This window comes from Micropterus dolomieu, linkage group LG01 (genome assembly GCF_021292245.1).
Source record: "Micropterus dolomieu isolate WLL.071019.BEF.003 ecotype Adirondacks linkage group LG01, ASM2129224v1, whole genome shotgun sequence".
In the NCBI taxonomy this organism is placed as follows: Eukaryota; Metazoa; Chordata; class Actinopteri; order Centrarchiformes; family Centrarchidae; genus Micropterus; species Micropterus dolomieu.
In genome coordinates this window covers 25,896,839-25,914,975 of record NC_060150.1, presented here as the reverse complement: position 1 = coordinate 25,914,975, position 18,137 = coordinate 25,896,839, and the positions used below count along the sequence as shown (strand labels likewise).

At 40.6% G+C, this 18,137-nt stretch overlaps 1 protein-coding gene across 15 annotated transcripts in view; it reads left to right on the top strand.

The window, feature by feature from the left end:
- svila (supervillin a) overlaps window positions 1–18,137 on the top strand; it is a 93,489-nt gene that overhangs the window by 52,036 nt on the left and 23,316 nt on the right. For 11 of the 15 annotated variants that reach the window (XM_046062529.1, XM_046062545.1, XM_046062537.1 and 8 more), the window contains 8 exons: window positions 644–707; window positions 809–951; window positions 1,043–1,751; window positions 10,524–11,408; window positions 11,876–12,043; window positions 12,715–12,749; window positions 15,175–15,239; window positions 15,816–15,952. In XM_046062529.1, the coding sequence (XP_045918485.1) occupies window positions 700–707; window positions 809–951; window positions 1,043–1,751; window positions 10,524–11,408; window positions 11,876–12,043; window positions 12,715–12,749; window positions 15,175–15,239; window positions 15,816–15,952 (2,150 nt within the window). In that variant the 5' untranslated portion in view covers window positions 644–699. The remainder of the gene's footprint in view (window positions 1–643; window positions 708–808; window positions 952–1,042; window positions 1,752–10,523; window positions 11,409–11,875; window positions 12,044–12,714; window positions 12,750–15,174; window positions 15,240–15,815; window positions 15,953–18,137) is intronic. The other 4 variants (XM_046062565.1, XM_046062574.1, XM_046062512.1 and 1 more) reach the window with 3 other exon arrangements.

Below are 18,137 nucleotides of genomic sequence, written 5' to 3'. Positions count from 1 at the left end.
TTTATTAACAAAAGATCATTTGTGAGGGAAATTGTAAGAGTCATCTCGAAGGAGAATTTAGCTCCCAGCTAAATGTTTATACTTATTATATGTTAAACCTGCAATAATAGATTTTTCTGGCCACTTAAGGCCAGAGATAACAAGCTGTTAACTCAACACCTGCATATTATTGTCTTATAAAGTTGTTATGGCCAACATGTTAGCAAAGCCTGTGCTATTTACCCATCATGGAGCTGCATCATTATTCATTTGGAGTTTTGTATCTGTCCACCTAGTGAATACAAGGCCAATATACACTCTCCTTTTAACTTTGTTTAGCTCTCAACCAACTTGTGGGGTAAATATCTCTTAGCTCTTTACCTGCTAAATGAACTGCTTTGCTCACCAGCTAGTCACTGATGTGCTGGACAGGTAGTGTACAGTGGGGTCTGCTGCTCCTGAACCCAACCCTACAGATAATAGACAATAGAGTCTTGATTAAGAACATTGCAAAGAAAGAAAACAATCTGCCACCCAGATCTAACCTGTGAATGTCCATTACTGTCTAAACGAACAGTTTGGATTGATTAAGATGGCACTGCTAGGGCATGTGTTTTCCTGTTCATTGAGATATAATAGTATTATGTTTTCATTCTTCCTTTAGTCTCTGAATTGAGGAAACGATTTGAAGGCATTAGCACAAGCACAAGTGACTGGGAAATGAACAGGTGAGAAGGCGACGATACATGCTGCAAACGTTTTTAATAATGTAACGTCTGAGGTTGACTACCTCTTACTTCCTGTCCGTTTGTGTGCCTGTGGCGTGTAGAAAGGAGCGTATTGCTCGGCGGTTGGAGGGCATTGAAGGTGAGATGCATCCGTCTCTCCTGCCCAGTTTGGTGGCCAACCGGCTTCTGGAAGAGGACACACCACGATACACCAGGGCCTCTGACCCTTGTGAGCCCTGTGGTGGTGAGACAAGTACATTACCTGGACAGTTTTTTAAAAACTTTTTTATGCTTAAATGGGAATAATTGACTCATGTTTTGTCATTGTTGTGTAGTTACAGTCCAGCGGTATGGCATAGAGGGATTTGAAAGCGCAGGAATGCAGCTAACCGCTCCGGAGCGACAGTCCCGAGCTCGATGCAGACCTGAACCTCAGTCCGCCATCCACACAGAACCTCTCTACAGTTCAGGCCCCACCACCAGTGCCCCAGAGCTGGAGTCCAAGGCTGAACGCATCGCCCGCTACAAGGCAGAGCGGCGCCGGCAGCTGGCAGAGCGCTACGGCATCTCTTTGGATCAGGAGCCAGACCTTGACTGTCCCTCCAGCTACACAAGCACCCGGAAAGAGGTGGAAGGCTTCGGTAGGCAGAAAGGGGAGTTTGTGGGGGAAGAAGGGAAGGACATCACCGTGAGTTCCTCTGCCACTAGCCCCAGGGCAGGACGCACGGCACCACAGCATGGCCACCCCAACCTGGGTTACGAGATGGGTCGAATTAGGGTGGACTCGTTCTCAGAGAGGGAGAGGCTGATGAACCTGGAGAATCAACGCCGAGCTGCTGAGCCACCATCCTCTTCCTCATACATGGATGTGACATCATTGTCCTCAGCTGCCAGGGTGCCCGCCAAGGACTCTTCAGTCACAGGGATGCCACCCACTTCACCCAAGCTGAGCAGGCACCCTTCCCTCTCTCCACCTAAACACGGGGTATCTCGTGGGGACCTCTTCATTGAGCAGCAGGCCCACAACGTCCTCAGCAGGCAGGGGTGAGTGGTCTTGATCACTGTTCCTTTTTGCCCTCATCTTTTTTTATTACTGCTCTGTGTTTGATATGTCCTTAGTAGACTATTCCCTTGGTTTGAACATGGTTTCCATGTGGACAAGAACACTGCTATCATTACCTTTAATAGATGGACTTGCTGTGGTCCATCAGACTAGTCCATCAGTCATCCTGTTGGCAGGAGTGTGGTTTCAGACCAGGTCAGGCAACCTGAGCTACTCTTGGAACAATCTTTGAGCACGGACCCAGTCCCAATGAGACCTACAGCTGGGCTTACAAAATACATGGGCAGATTAATGCAAAATGAGTGTGTTGTATTCTAGGGATTTCAGGTGGATCTGTTGAGAATAGAAAATTGCTGAACGAAATTCCCAAATGAGCACATGCCGGCCAAGCTATTGGCTATAAGCTGTCAATGAGGCTCTTTGGGTGGAGTAAACCTCTGGCTCTATAGCTGATCCACATTCTTAAAGAGAATTTGCTCTTCTTTGAGAAGTTCAACAACACAAAGTGCTTTCCTGAAGGATCGTTCCAGTTTATTGCAACTTGGTTTTTGTATTTCCTATAATAATTACAATATTCTACCTCTGCCTCAAGTTCTTATTACCCAAATACTTAACACCTACCACAGCTGACTGTCTGTTAATATCAATTACAGATTTAATGTTGTGGTTCCACTTCAATATTCTACCATACTTACTAACACATAGTTTAGCTTGCACCAAGGCTGGATCACCAAGCGAAATTGTAAAAGCACTTTGGTTGTTAAGATAGGAAAGTGCTATATAAATGCAGTCTGTTCACCATTTACTACATACAAATTGGGGCCAGGTTAGTGTTCCAAGCTAATAAGAACACAGTCAGTTTTTAGGTTCTGGGCAAAATGAATTGGGGGGACTCACAGGGGCCCTTTAGTTATTTTTTGCCCACAATTTTATGTCTCCGCTTCAGGTCATGGCTAGACTGGATTCTAGTTTTGTCACGACTTTGAAACATAGGTTACATAATATGTAATATTATTGTAATGTTTAAAAGCTGAACAGTGAAGATGCTGGGGTATGCAGGGTCTACACTTTACTAATAGAAGTAAACCGCTGACATGAGCTATAGCTGTCTCTCAAACTCTCACATAGAGTCTAGACAAAAGTGTACATTCTTGCTACAACCCCCAATAGTCCACTTTGGCCATTAGATCTGTATTTGACATCGTAGTAATAAGCATGAAAAGGAACAGTGACATTACGCTTTTCTTTGGAAAACCACAGAAGCTGTGAAAAGTGAAAATTAGTAGCTGGTTGTGTATTTATATTTCTGCGGAAGTTTGTTATAGCGGTAGTATTGTGCTCATTTTCATGTTTATAATCTTATTTAGGGGTTGTTCCAGAACAGGTTTACATGGTTTCATTTTTAAAAAACACCATAGTTTTTGTCACACTGCACATTGCTGCAGCTCCTCTTTTCATTATGTGTTGAAGGCTCCGTTTTAGCTGTGGAGTGATATATCGCACATCTACTAGATCTTTGTTGGGAGTTGCACATGCGCAGGTCCTACTTAAGGACTTATAACCAATCTGATCAGCAGAGTAGGGCAGGTCCCGAGAAGCCGGTGATCACGGCTTCGGTTCAGCTGTATATCCCCTTACCAGCTTAGCAACATGGACTGGAGCAAGAGTTTCAGAGTGGTGTTATTAATCTGTAACAAATATATCTTTCATCCATAAAGTTATAACTTTTGGAAGGAAGAGGAGAGGCAGCAGGCGGACGTCTTGTCACTGTGTGCTGAGTGTTTTTCCACCTGTGTTTTTAAAGGCGTGTCGGACGAGCCTCTAGGCGCGCATTTTGCTGTGATGTCACGGTATATAACTCAATAAAGGAGAGGGAAAAAGCCAAAAAGCATAATATGACCTCTTTAAACCTGCAGTGCAGAACTTTTCTCTCCCCTTGTGACAATGAGAGTAATACATTAACACTATCGAAACGTGCTTATGACGTATGCCTACAGGTGAGCTCTCCCCAGCCTCCACTTCAGAAATAGTTACAAAAATACAGGGACATTTCCGCAGTTCCAGGACAATAATCCCATGCTTGTCCTCGCTGTCGAACGCTTTTTTTTTTATTTTATTTTTTTTTTTCTGTAATCCTTCCTCTGCATCCAAGTTTCTTTTTAACTGGGGCACTTTTCTTGGATGCTTCTTAGGTTTTTCCACCATAGGTTCTGCCATACTCCAAGTTGCTGTAGCGTACTCCATCGCAACAGTTACTCCAGAGCCATGTAGAGAGAGAGCTGCGTCATCCCCATTAAATTTCAATTCAAGTGGCGATATCGGCATGACTGCATACAATACTTCATAATTGTATAGTTTATTAAATTATTCATGTATATTACCACAAACTATACAATTATAGTAAAGATAAATAAACAAAATAAACAAACAGTCATAAATGTTCTCTCCAATGGACCTTGGGTTGTTCCCACCTTTAGCTCTGGCTAACAAATCATTGCTTGTTGGTGGTAAATGCATCCTCACCAGCATGCCAGTGCTGGAATGATGCAACAGACACCAGATTTAAAAACTATGCTATACTGCGAAATACAGAAACATTTACTTGGCAGTGATGGGCTTAATTAGCATTGTGTGAACACGTTTGGCAAGGGCTTGAATTTAACGTTTATATTAGGGCTGCCCAATTATGGCAAAAATCATAATCACAATTATCTTAGTCAATACTGAGATTGCAATAATTTAACGCGATTACTCACTGACTTAGGAAACATATGCAGTTATTGAACTTAAAATAAAATTGAATACTTCATTTTCAAAAATTATTCTATATGCATTACCCCATAAATCCCAAATAGCCTATGAAATAAGAAATAGTAATCCAACATTATTAACTTTAAATGGCATAGTGTAAAATGCAGTAGGCTAAATCTAATAATGGTGACAAGTCATGGCAGTTATAGCACCCATCATCTTGGCTCAAGTTGAGCTAAAACTGCCAACAGCCTGGTTGAGAGTGAGTTTGGGCTTTTAGGGAGGGGCAAGAGCCACCACTGTAAAGGAAACGGTTGCACTGCATTTATAACACAAGAAATAACAAGAGCATCATTGCGAAACTGAATGCCGAACAATAATAATTTAATCTTGATTATCTTATTTTCATAATAGTTGGAAGCAAAAATCATAATTAAAAATATAATACGATTTATTGCACATCCTTAATTTATATGCAAGTCCTGCACTCCTGCTTTAACCACATTCTGATCCTTATGGCATGTTAACTTTGTTGTAATCATTAAATCATGTGTACATTTACCTACAGCTATCGTCATGTAATCATTTAGACCCATGCTGTTCATATGAACAAATGAACAAGCATGCAGTAGTTCACCAAATAATGTTATGTGGACTCACAGTGGGCAGAGAGGGAGATGTAAGGAGTGAAGGAATAATCTAGGATTTTTGTTCCACTGCTCACAAAATTAGGTATTCAGGAAATACATCATTGTGAGCGCTGATTATGTTTCTTCATATAATGGGCTTTGTCCAAAAGTACACACATATAGCAAAACAAAATAAGACACTTGTATCCCAAGGTCACAAAAAGGCTTTGCTTCAGAAAGTTAGGTTTAGCATTTTTATCATCTGATTTTAAAGACTTACTAAAGTGCTATTTTTAAAAGTATTAGTGCTTTTATCTGAGGGTAAGTACTAAGTAGTGTTTTGACTCCACTACTGATAGTACAGATGCTATCAGCTTGAGCACCTCTATATAATGTATCTTTCTTCCTTATTTCTGATGTAACCAGCTGGCCCAGCAATGTTCTTGCCCAGGCTTTGGCCCTGAAGTCCATGTTGCTGACGAACAGATGATGATGATGATGATGATTGTATAGCTGACTATGCTGTCATTACCTATCTGATGTTCCTGTCTGCATCACCCTCTTGCCTGTTCCTCAATCCCTCTCTTAGGTTTTAAAACTTGGCCTGTGTGTCTATGGTGCAGGGGAGGTGTTGTGTTACTGGGCGGCTCAGTGTGCCTTCACATTCAGATCTCTGAACCACAGCTGGACTTGATCAAGTCCAGCGAGGCCTGTTGGGAAAGAATGAGATAGGAGAGCGCCCCCTCTACCTCTTTTGAGGATCAGTGGGACCTTCAAAATTCTCTGACATTAATAGCTACATTTTAGGAGTTCACTCTTGACCTTGGAAACTGTCTGTCTGTTTTACTAGGCATAGTTCAACATAGTTTTCTTTAAAATGGTGTTTTAAGATGTTGTCAATTATCAATGTTGGCCAGCTTCTTTACATTGCTTCTGGTGGTGTCTGGACATATTCAGTGTAGTTACCGGCCCTTTAGAAGAAGCCATTTGTGTCTATTTATTCTTTACAGTATGAAAAACATCTTCCATCGTATTATCTAGGTTATCTCTGCCATTAAATAAAAAATAAACAGTCCTGTTCTGATTTATCATTCAATTTTCAATCAATCAAGTGGGGTTTTTTTGTGAAAAACTGAGCTCTCGACCAGGGCATTTTCTTGATTAAATGTAGCATTGAAAATATTATTATGACATATCTTTTAAAAAAGAGAGAAAATAGACCCAAATAGAGAGAGAACTCCAGCTTTGCAGCCGTGTGATGATTTATCAGTCAACAAGCAGCTGTGGTCTAAAAGAGCAACAGTATAATAAAAGTGTCCTTCAAATGAATGTAATGTCATAGAAACTATATTAGCTTTATTGGATTGGACAGTTTAGAGGCAGAGAGGAAGAAGATAGAGGGGTATGGAATGCGACACAGGTAGGGATGGGTATCGTTAGGATTTTGCATACGACTACTCTTATAAATACTCCTTATCAGGTTCATTTTCATTAGTAAATAAGTGCTTTTTAAGCAGCTCGGATGCTGAAAAAAGACAAATAGCCTATTCACTTTTATTAAACAGTAAATAAAGTATTGTTCAAACTGTTCCCTTTTTTCCCATTGACCAATGAGGAAAACATATATTGAAATTGGTCCAGTATTGAGCGAGCACACTGCAGTCGGCAGAAGTGAAACTGGGCTGCAACTTAATCCTTCTGGGCTATTGTGCATTGTCAAAGTATCTCCACTGACAGGCTCAGGTTGTTGTTGTTATAAACAATACTATCGAAAGGATGCCTACAGAGAAATACCTTTTTTTTTTAAAAGAGTAAAATCCTCTTGTTTAACCTGAAGCACTAGCCGCTATATAGCTCTGTTCAAAGCCACCAGACTCCCTCGACAAAAAGAAGCTATTTTACATTGCAGAACATGGAGTTGCTGGTCTATCCCTGCCTGTTTGGTTAGTTTGCTTGTGTTACTGTGTGTCTTTGGTTTTTTAAAAGCTTAAATCACCAAAGTCGCACAATAACACAGATAAGCCGAACAAGTCAGCTGTAGTAAAAGTACTGTTTTTGTCAATGTAGTCTGGTGGCTCTGAGCAGATTGACGTAGCGGCTGTTTCTTGCTAAACAAAAATAATCTTACACTTTAAAAAAAAGTTTTATTTCTGTAGGGACCCTTTCCACAATTTTGTCAGACACTCTGATAGTTATTATTATAATAATCTGAGGCTGTTGGTGGCAAAAATAAGCACTTTAGTGGATGAACTTTGACGATGCACAATTTCTGAGAAGGATTACGCCTAGTTTTGCTTCTACTGACTGCAGTGCCCTTGTTCAATACTGGACCAATTTCAAAAAGTGTTGTCCCCATTTGAAAAATAAGCTCCCTTTTAATGAAAGTGATTAGGCTATTTTTCTTTGCGCAGCATCAGAGCCAGCATGACTCATCTGCCTTTTTGGCTGTGGTAGAATGAGTTTGCATTACCTCTGAATATCTTCTTCCACAGATAAGACCACAGTTAGACAGCTCTGAGCTGTGTCTCAGATACAGTGATACAGTCAAGCACTGATATAACATGTTTTTATTCCACAAAACGTATGTGCACTCTGTGGCCAAATCTGATCTGTCAAGGGACATATTTCTGTTTTTCATTGCTCTTCACTTAAATATAAAAAATAAACATTAATAGTTCAAATGTTATTGAGTGTGATGCCTCTCCCAAAACCACTAACAATGAAATGTCTCACTGGGGAGTAAAACTTGTTTTCTTAGCAGAACTCTGCTGGTGTCCAAGCCTATTTTCTCTAACTGGTCAAGCTCAATGTGAAGTCAGTGGTGTGTGTAATCGAGTGGTGTGTCATTGTGACTCCGGGCTGTGCTGGAGCCAAGAAAAATGGCTGAATACTGAATCTAGACTTTCACTCAACTCACATCTCCCACCGGCTTTCCATTGGTACAGTGTGAGGGCAAAACTGAGCACTGACTGGTTCCTCCAGACTGATGCTGAGGGCGACACGCATTCTCTCATCAACTGGCCCTCGAGGTACACCCAGTTTGTTTTTTTTCTCACCCCAGTATCACCTGCCATGTTGCCATTCAGCTGGACTTACCAAAACTCATGAACCCTTATGAGTAGTGCTTCTTAAACTGTAGGTCAAAACAGAACCCAGTACTGTTCCAAGACTATGCTTTCTGTCTTTTATTATCTCATAGTGTTAAACCTGGTTTACTCAATTTGGGTTCTGGGCTGATTGTGTTGTGAAGACACATGTTTAAGAACCTCTGCTGACATCACATCATGATCATCCTAATTGCCAAATGCTCCTGTTCCCTTTGCTTCGGACCATAACTTCATTTCCCATGTTGCTGTGTTCAGTTTAATTCCCATGTGAAAATAAAATGTTTGAAGAACACATTATATTAAGCATACTAATGAAGATGATTGGATGATTAAACACTGGGTAGTGATGTTATATTGCTTCTTTTCCTAGATACTGACTTTACATTTTCTTCAGGTTTTTTTTTCTTTGCCTCTCTCTACTTATCTATCAATAATCAGTTGAGGTAGGTATCTCATATAGGAGTATCATCCAGAAAACGAGTTTTGGTACAGATGCTAAAACGAACTTGTTTGAGCTGAAACACATTGTTAAATTTGGTGTGATTTATACTATAAAGAGGAATATTTGTATATCTGGTGTCGATCACAAACATTGATTTCTAATTGTGCTTAGAAATCATAGAAAAAAGATGTTCTTCAGATCTTGTCTTATAATGAGCATGTTTGGAAGTTTTCATCCATATCAAAGTAATCAAATGACATAGGGTTGCGACTAACTATTTTCATTGTTGATTAATCTGTTGATTATTTATTCGATTCAGTTGTTTGGTCTATAAAATGTCTGAAAATGTAGATCAGTGTTTCCCAAAGCCTCAAATGATGTCCTCAAATGTCTTGTTTTGTCCACAACCCACATATATTAACTGTCATTGAGAATGAAAGAAACCAGAACATATTCACGCCTATTATACTGCATTTCCAATCCTCTATTGTAGTTCTGCAACTCCTGTATGGTAGCATGATTCAAAGTTCAAAAAAATAATTTTCTATGAAACAAGCTGTAGATGCTCCTGTCTCTTTAAGCCCCCCCCCCCCCCCCCCCCCCCCCCCCCCAAAGCCCACTGTCTTCTGATTGGCCAAGACCTGAAGCATGTTACCAGGCTGTTTTTGCCACTGAGCTGTACAGGCAGACTGAGAGTTGCTGTGCCGTCCATCTGGCTCCATGTGTCGTAGAACGGAGCCGTTGGTAGAAAAAGCTGTTGAAAACGGAGCATTCAGAATCTGAGGTTTTTGCTCATAGGGATTTCTTTTAAACACTTTAACCTCATTATCTGAAGCTTTGGCCATGTTTAACATGAACATCCAACATTGTAACATTATAGATAGAATTTATAAAATATGGAAAAGCATAATAGGTCTCCTTTAAGAAGCTGGAATCAGAGGATTTTTTTTCCCTAAGAAAATTATTCTGAATGACTGATTATCAAAGTAGTTGGCTCTTAATTTAATAGTTGACAACTAACTGATTAATGGTTGCAACTGTAAAATGTTACTTATCTGTACATCCATGGGTACAGTGCAAACAGGAATTGCTAATAGCTGTTTCGGCATTAACCCTTCATAGTGCAGATTTGCCCACAGCTAACTCACTGAATCCATGGCAAAATTATGTTTCCTTGCTTGCATCCCCCAGTGGGAACTGTAGTACCAAAACTAAGATTATCCCAAATAAAAGTTAAAAAGTATAACTATGGAGTTCACATACATACTGTATATTTTCTATGTGTTGAAAACCTGTGGACATGCAGGCCAAAAACTAGAACATGTTATAAATCACAACTTGCATGCACATTTATGGTATTTCTAAGTAGCCCAACCTATTCTGAAAATATTGATATATGGCAATCCTAACGATGCAGTAACTCTGCTAAAAGCCTACAAATAAAAGGAGTAAAAACCGAGCAACAAAGTCAAAGGATTAATTGACAGTAGTGGATTAGTTGCATCCCTACTTTCAGTACCTAACTCTGATGAATATGAACATGTTTTCTTCCAGTCTATCAAAACATGCCAACATTCATCAGTGGATCATCATTCAACGTTAAATGTAATCACTTTTGGTACTCTATTCTAAGGACACACAAAATCAGCTCCTCCCATCATGCTGATTGGCGTATATACATAAAAGTCCAGATAGGCGTAGGTTCTGTTTTTGTCTGCTCCTTTTATCAGACCATGTACAATAGTCATCTTTATGAGTTTAAAATACATATGCTGTGTTTATTTATGTTGTACAGATGTTAACCAGCCCTTTGTTTCCCTGAAGAATCAGAGTTAGAGAGAGGCTTGCCAGGGAGGAGGGCAGCCAGAAGAGCCCAGAGCTGGGAAATACTACAGAAACCCCAGTGTACCGCAGAAAATTTCAACACCAGACCCAAACCTCTACACACTACCACACAGACCCACCAGGCCCCCAGCAAGCTTACTCCAATCCCCAACTCCACCCCGAGGCTCAACTCACCCGACCAGGGCCACCGGGAGGACAAGAAGTTGGAGGTTACCCCAGTTACCTGTCTATGGCCTCTGGTCCCACATCCAGAGCCGGACGGCAGCTGCAACAACAACTGCAAGAGGAAGAGACTGAGGAGTCAGAGGATGTGAAGACAGAGGGCCTTCTGAGGAGTAGGAAAGCAGTGCTGCCCTCTGAGATTCGCCGCAGGGAGAGGAGCACTGAGGACCCATGGAGAGGAAGGGGGGAAGAGGAGCAAGGGATGTCCAGGGTGCTGAGTCTCAGGCAGGCAAGGGAGTCTGAGGCAGATGATCCAGCAAGAAACCGAAGCAGAGCCAGGCTGGATGAAACAGAGCACACCGCCCTGCAACCATCAGGGCGCAAGCCCAGAGAGCGGGAAAATGCCATTTATATCCACAAAGGGGCGGTTGCCACCCACATCCAGCCCAGAGTGGCACATGCAGGCCCAGGAAGCTCCAGCTCCAGCACAGCCCGGAGTCGCTCATTGTCAGATGCTGGGGATCCACGAGGGTCCAGTCAGAGCAACCTGCAGCACCAGGCCCAGGACCCCCAAGAGGTCAGGGATGGTGAAGGTTTCAGTAACCGAGAGAGTCACAACGACACCGGGGTGTCAGTGGCCCTGCTTAGACATTCCTACATGGAAAGCACCACCACCCCCCCAACCAGCCGCAGGAATGAGCTGTAGGTGGCGAAGTCAAATGCTACACCGCTGCTACTCATTGGCTGGCTGCTCTAGAACTCAGTGCTGCTTGTTACCTAACATCTGCTGGCTACTGAATGACTAACAAGCAACTAAGGCTGGAGTGAAGTTAACATCAAAGCATAGTTTTCAGAGTTTCTAATCTGTAGAAATGGTATTAATGCATTATTCAAGTTCCTAAGCTTTTTCTGATGTTTGTTTTTTGTTCTTTATTGGCATTGTGACTTGTTTGGGTCCAATGAACATGTGCATGGTGTAATCGCTAATAAATCTGCATTGTCTTGCTCACATACTGATTTAAAAACCAGTGGTGTGACTAAATATTCAAACCTCTGCTTTTAAACATTTTTGCTACCGGTCCCTCTTCATCGCTCCCTCACTACACTGTATTTTCTCTTTCTTTTGGGTACTCTATCTGTTGGTCCCTCTCCTTGGGTGGCCCCTCCAGTGAGGTTATGGGGGAGAGGGCACTCGCTGGCTACGAGGCCCCATGGAGAGGGGAGAAGGACAGGGGGCGCAGGCCTCGACAGTATATCTGTCCTGGGGATGGTAGAAAGACCTCAGAGAGGTTTAGGACGCAGCCCATCACTTCTGCTGAGCGCCAGGAGACTGATAGGTACTGCTCTGGACTCAAGAATGTATTGCCGCGAGTGAATGCTAGAAAATATCCGTATGATGATGCATGTCAAAGACATAACATGATGTTGATTTTGAGTGATTCTATGCATAGGAATGTTGATTCCAATCAGGTTAAAATAAATAAAGAAATAATTTGATTGTATTTCGATAATCCATAATCAGATTAATAGCATGATATGGATCATAGTTTACCACAGGTCAGTGGTTGTGACACACACAGTCATGTACACGCTCACTTTGTCCTTGATTTTGCTCCTCACTCTAGCAACATTAGCAAGCAAGGAAGCTTAAAGGTCAAAGGTCCATCTGATTGGGCCTTGGCAGTGGTCATTGCATGTGACTATACCAGGGAAGCATGAATTGGCCTTTGTTGGTAATCACTCCCTGAGACCATGGAACTGAACAGACTTGTAATGCCGCCTAATTCCCCAGCTTAGTCCGCTTTACTTAAATATTTCCCTTTCTTCACAAAACACTCGCTGTCACATTTCCAGCATACCAGAAACGACTGCTTTTCACTGCATCTCCTCACCTTCTCTGTGACTACCTAGATTCATTTTTCTTTCTAACCAAACACCTTTGATACTACTGAATTAAGCATTGTTGCTAGCTTTTGCTAATTATTTTTTTCTTTTTGGACTTTTGAAGGTCCTGTGTGAGTTCAGATCTTGCTTCCACTGAAGGTAAGTCTTTTTTTTTTTTTTTTGTCCCGGCTAAGATTTGAAGTTTGTTTAAGAGTGAATCATGGTTTTCAAAACATATCAATAACATTATCTGGACATATGGTACACATATTTGGTCATAAGTGGTTAGAGTGCAAGTATATTTGTTGATGAACATAGTTACAGACATTTAGGATGTATTACAATGAATGTGTTCTCAAGAAAATAAAAAAACCATAAAGCTCATGTACTACTGTAGCCTCTGGCGCAATTGTTGGCTATCTTTAGTAGAATTATTAGCATGGCTGTTGTGTGTGAGCTATGAGATTGCTTGGCTGGGACTTCAGTTGCATGTTTAATGGCACATTTACAGCAATAAAAGTGATGCACTTTTGTTTGTAGCTAATGAATCATATGTTTTTAGTTACATGATGTAATTTTGAATTAATGCTACCAAAATCAACATTCACACACTATATTTAGGTTCTTTAAAGGGTATTAATGTCACCATAAACTGAGTGAAGGACTTGTAATTTGCAGATAACAACACTATTCTCTGAGTAGAATAAAATATTTCATCATTCTTTTGTCTTTGGATGGGCTGAGTTGAAGAGTATAAAAAGTATTAAAAAATGTTAGGTTTACGATTTTGTTGAGTTGCTTTGCATTTAAATTAAGCCTGCTCTGAATCATAATTGCATGGTTTTAGTAACAGGCACTGTTATCTGCTAGTCTGTTATCAATACTACTTGTTACTGGTGCTTACAGTAGCATAAGAGCACATCAGCTCCACTGAGGGCAGAACCCTCTCATCTGTTTATTATAAGCACACGCTCAGCTGGGACGCATTTTATATTGGGCTCAGTACAGCGGTGTCAATCAAAAGAGAATAGTTGTTTGGTGATGTCATGTCATATGTCTTGCAGAGATTTGTGTGTATACAGACATGCCTCTCACACCCGTCTAGCTCTGCAGTGACGCCAGTCACAGGTTTATGGTTTATCTTTGCTCCCAGCTATAAACCCAGATTGTACTGGTGGTGGGTAATGATAAAGATAATTATAGTGATGGAGATCAATGGACACTTAAAAATGTGTTGCTTTGAAATATTCCATCTATTGTGACAAAAGAAGACTCTTTTCTAAGACACAACAAATGCAATTTAGTTGAACGTCTCAGCAGTGCATTTGCTGTAGGGCTGCAGCTATCGATTATCATAGTAATTGACTATTCTACAGATTGCATCAATTAATCAAGTAATCGGATAAGAAATACTTTTGATTGGCGCCCCCAGTACCGGGATCAGCTGTGCAACTCACTTCACTGTACTTCCCAAACTCACAGACTCTAGCTGGAGAACAACAACAACAAACGCATGGTTGGACATTTACAACAATTTTATTGTGCCTAGCAATCATTATTTAGGTTAAACGCTAACATTACCGTTACCTTGTTTTCGAGTCCACTCCTTGGACTTGATGTCTAGATTGGATGCTTTCTGCTCAGATGCTGAAGCACTGCAGTCATGCTATTGTGGTAGGCTGGTTCCGGTTTACAGTAGACACGCTGTACAGAGTTGCTTTCTTTTAACCTGAAATAATCCCATACTTTGGACATTTTTTCTCTGGCCAGTCTCTTCTTTGTCTCTCGCTATTTTCTCTCTCTTCGTCTATTTTGCAATCCATGCCATTAAATCACGTCGTCTTCACTTCACAGCAGAAGCATTGAGGCTAGGAATTTCCATTCATGCATTTTATGCGTCAAGTTACTCCGGTTTCTGAATGAATGAATCGCTACAGCCCTAATTTGCTGTCATATATTAGTTTCGCCAAAAGCAGATGCCGCAGTTAAAACTCAAATATAAATGTTAAATAGTCATACTGTATCTTCCACTCTGTAAATGTGATGCAATTGGTTTTCAATCTTTTTGAGTTTCCTAAAAATCCAGTCTCCGTATAAAATGTATGAGAAATAATTAACTGTTCAGCCTTTAACGTCTCCTCTTATCTTTCCACCCTCCCTCAAGTAGCCTCAAGGTTTTCTCTCTGGTACAGAATATACCGTATGTAATACGGTATATTCTGTACAGTTCCAGCCTATAATTGAAACTCTATGATGTTTACACTAAATCAGACCCAAAACTCCACGTTTTTATGGTTGCACCGTTCCATCAAACTGAAATATTCTAGATATCTTGGACATCATTTCAAACACATTTACCCAAAGCAAGACATATTTGGTATTTTTAGAAACTCTAGTATCTTCAATAGAATTTAAAATTAAGTCTTGTACACTTTAAAAATGTGTAGTTGATCAATATGATCATAATTCACCAACCACTCGGGCACTGCTTGAAAGATAATTTTGACTTGTTTTTTTGTGAGAAGACTTTCAAAGGTTCTAATGTCTCTGTGTCCTCTTCCCTCCTGGCTTCCCTTCTCTGTAGCTGATGAAGAGAAGCTAGATGAACGGGCCAAGCTGAGTGTAGCAGCCAAGCGCTCTCTCTTCAGGGTGAGCTTCAACTATCGCCTATATGTCCTTTCATTTCTGCAGATAACATGCTGGTTCCAGACATCAAGCATGGAGCAATGTGCTTCCAATCAAGAACACAATCATTGACACAGTTTTTTTCTGTCTTCTCACTACTGTGGGGATTTAGAAATAAGAACTTGGAAATATTCGTGATTTGGTTTCAGCACAGGCATTTCAATGGAAGCGTGTTAATGGAGACATTTCACTCCACATTGACCTCAAACATGCCCTGAGTTTCTTAAGCTCAAGATAGTATGTACTTACATTTCCAAACACCTTTGATAATAAATACGTCCCTAATGTCCCTCAATTTTCAATTCAATTTCAATTTCTTATCCAGTTGATACTTCAGTATCCAAATCAAGTATCAGACCCACTGTCAAAGTCAATGCAAATAATCCCTTGTTAAAGTCTGTAATGCCCATGCTTCATCAGACTTTCACTTCTTACAAAATCTTACAACAACCAAGTTAACTCTTCTAAAAGGTTATCCTACTAGAGTTAAGATGAGGTGATTGATTTATAAGGATTTTTCATATTTCCGTTTCCATCCAGGAACTTGAAAAGAGCATTGATGGCGGAGCCCCTAAACCACGGTCCAGGAATGCAGCAGTGGACAGGAGACTAAGACGGACACAAGACCGATCCAGAACTCAGCCAGTCACCACTGAGGAAGTAGTCATCGCTGCGACGTAAGTCTTTGCAAGTTACTTTGTTTTATGTTGAAGTGATATAGGTTGACATTTGTCAAAATTCAGGTCTCTTCCACAGAGCCAAGCTCCATACAGACATGAGTGGTATTAATCTTCTCATCTGAATTTCAGGTGGAAAGTGATGAGGATATGGAACAATGTTCCTTTAATAAAAGCTCAACTAAAGTGCTTTGAAGTGTCACATACCTACATTACAAAACATTTCTCATTCACCCCTCATGACACATTATTAAATTACATTTTCAGACATTTGAGACACCTGCCTCCACACCACCACAGTGGACATAAACAGGATTTTGTTTGTGGTGCTCACAGCATTGAAAATAACTGAAAATAGGGAACAATGTTCCAACTGCTCTGGAATATCCACAGACCGCACTCAGAAAAAACTTGGTTCTGTGGATTATTGTATTAAGGTGGAGGCAGAAATCTCAGACATTGGATATCTCTATAAAACTATCTGCATGGCTAGACTTCAGTGGAGGTAAATGAGACATATTTTTTTTTAAATATGTGTGGATCTACCCTTTAAGTAATTGAAAAATCCACATGATGTAGTAGTATTTTCTCATCCTGATAGCTTTTCCATCACATTTTATGCATTGGACATTACCCACAATTTCCTTTGTACATAAAATTCTCCATGAACTCTGAAATGAAATTTTGGTTTAAAGGAGACCTATTATGCTTTTCCTTATCTATGTTACAATTTTGGATGAAAGCTTCAAATAATGACATTAAAGTATTTAAAAGAAATCCCTGTGAGCCAAAACTTCATATTTCCTCCTGCTCCGAATGCTCTTTCAACAGCTTTTTTTAACTCCACACCGAGCCGGTATTCCATATATGGTAATATGCCTGCACCACTACCTTCAGTTTGTCTGTACCACCAGAGACGTTTTATAGAGGAGAAATGCCACTTTAAGAATCTTCAATACAACTCTATAGGGAAAACTTGTTAATCCAGAAATGGCGGGTATCCTGCCCCTCTCCATAGAAAGCCAATCGTCTGCTTTTAACAGCCGAGACGGGAAACTCATCCAATCGTGTGGTTCCACTAACATAAGGATCTACTGCGCATGCGTCACTTCGGTGGGGAAACACTTTTTTAACCATATTTTGAGGCAAAGTGATCAAACATTTTCAGCGATTTTTATCAGATTTTACTGCTGACTCCATTCTTGCAGGTCCCAGAGACCAGTGAAAGTGCAGTTATGGCTTCCTCCCAATTCATTCAGATAAGACCCTGGTCTTGTTAGTCTGAAATAACTACCTGGAGCCTTTATTAAGATGGCTGCCGAGTGGCAGGACTTACCTATTCCTTTGGTACTGCTCAGCTGAGCAAAAGCCTGGTAAACATGCTTCAGGTCTTGGCCAATCAGAAGACAGTGGGCTTAGAGAGGGGGTGGCTTATAGAGACAGGAGCATCTACAGCTTGTTTCAGACAGAGGTGAAGAGTCAGTATAAGATAGAAAATTACTTTTCAAATAACAAAATTTTCAAATAACAAACTACAAAGTGAGTGAACATAAGAAAAATCAAAAACAATATATAATATTATAATAACAATATAATAACAATATTTGGTGTGACCACACTTTGCCTTCAAAACAGCATCAATTGTCAAAGGTACAATTGCACAAAGCCAGGGATTTTATAGGCATATCTTCATGTGTATGATTAAATAATTATACCCAACTGGTGCTAATGATCACCTATTCAATATATAGGTTGCAACACAATCGTTAACTGAAAGTTTAACAGCTGTGTAGGAGGAATACAACTGGGAGAAGACCCGCCAAACTCAGCTAACGAGTTAAGGCTGCTTAAGACAGTTTATTGTCAAAAGTCAGACACCATGGCAAGACTGAACACAGCATTAAGACACAACGTATTTATACTGCATCGGCAAGGTCTCTCCCAGTTAGACATTTCAATGTAGACAGCTCTTTTGAAGAAGTGCAAAGAAAAGGGCAAAGTTGAGGGCCGTAGTGGTTGGCCAAAGGAACTTACTGCAGCAGATGATAACATATCAGAAGATGTCCAGCCGTACCATCAGCTCAGCCGAAGGTCTAGAGAGCAGTACAAGGAGAGTCCGCAGGCTTTTTTTCTTTTTTTTTGTTGCATTTCTGCAAACAGAGGTGGAGATTTGCTCAGAGATAAT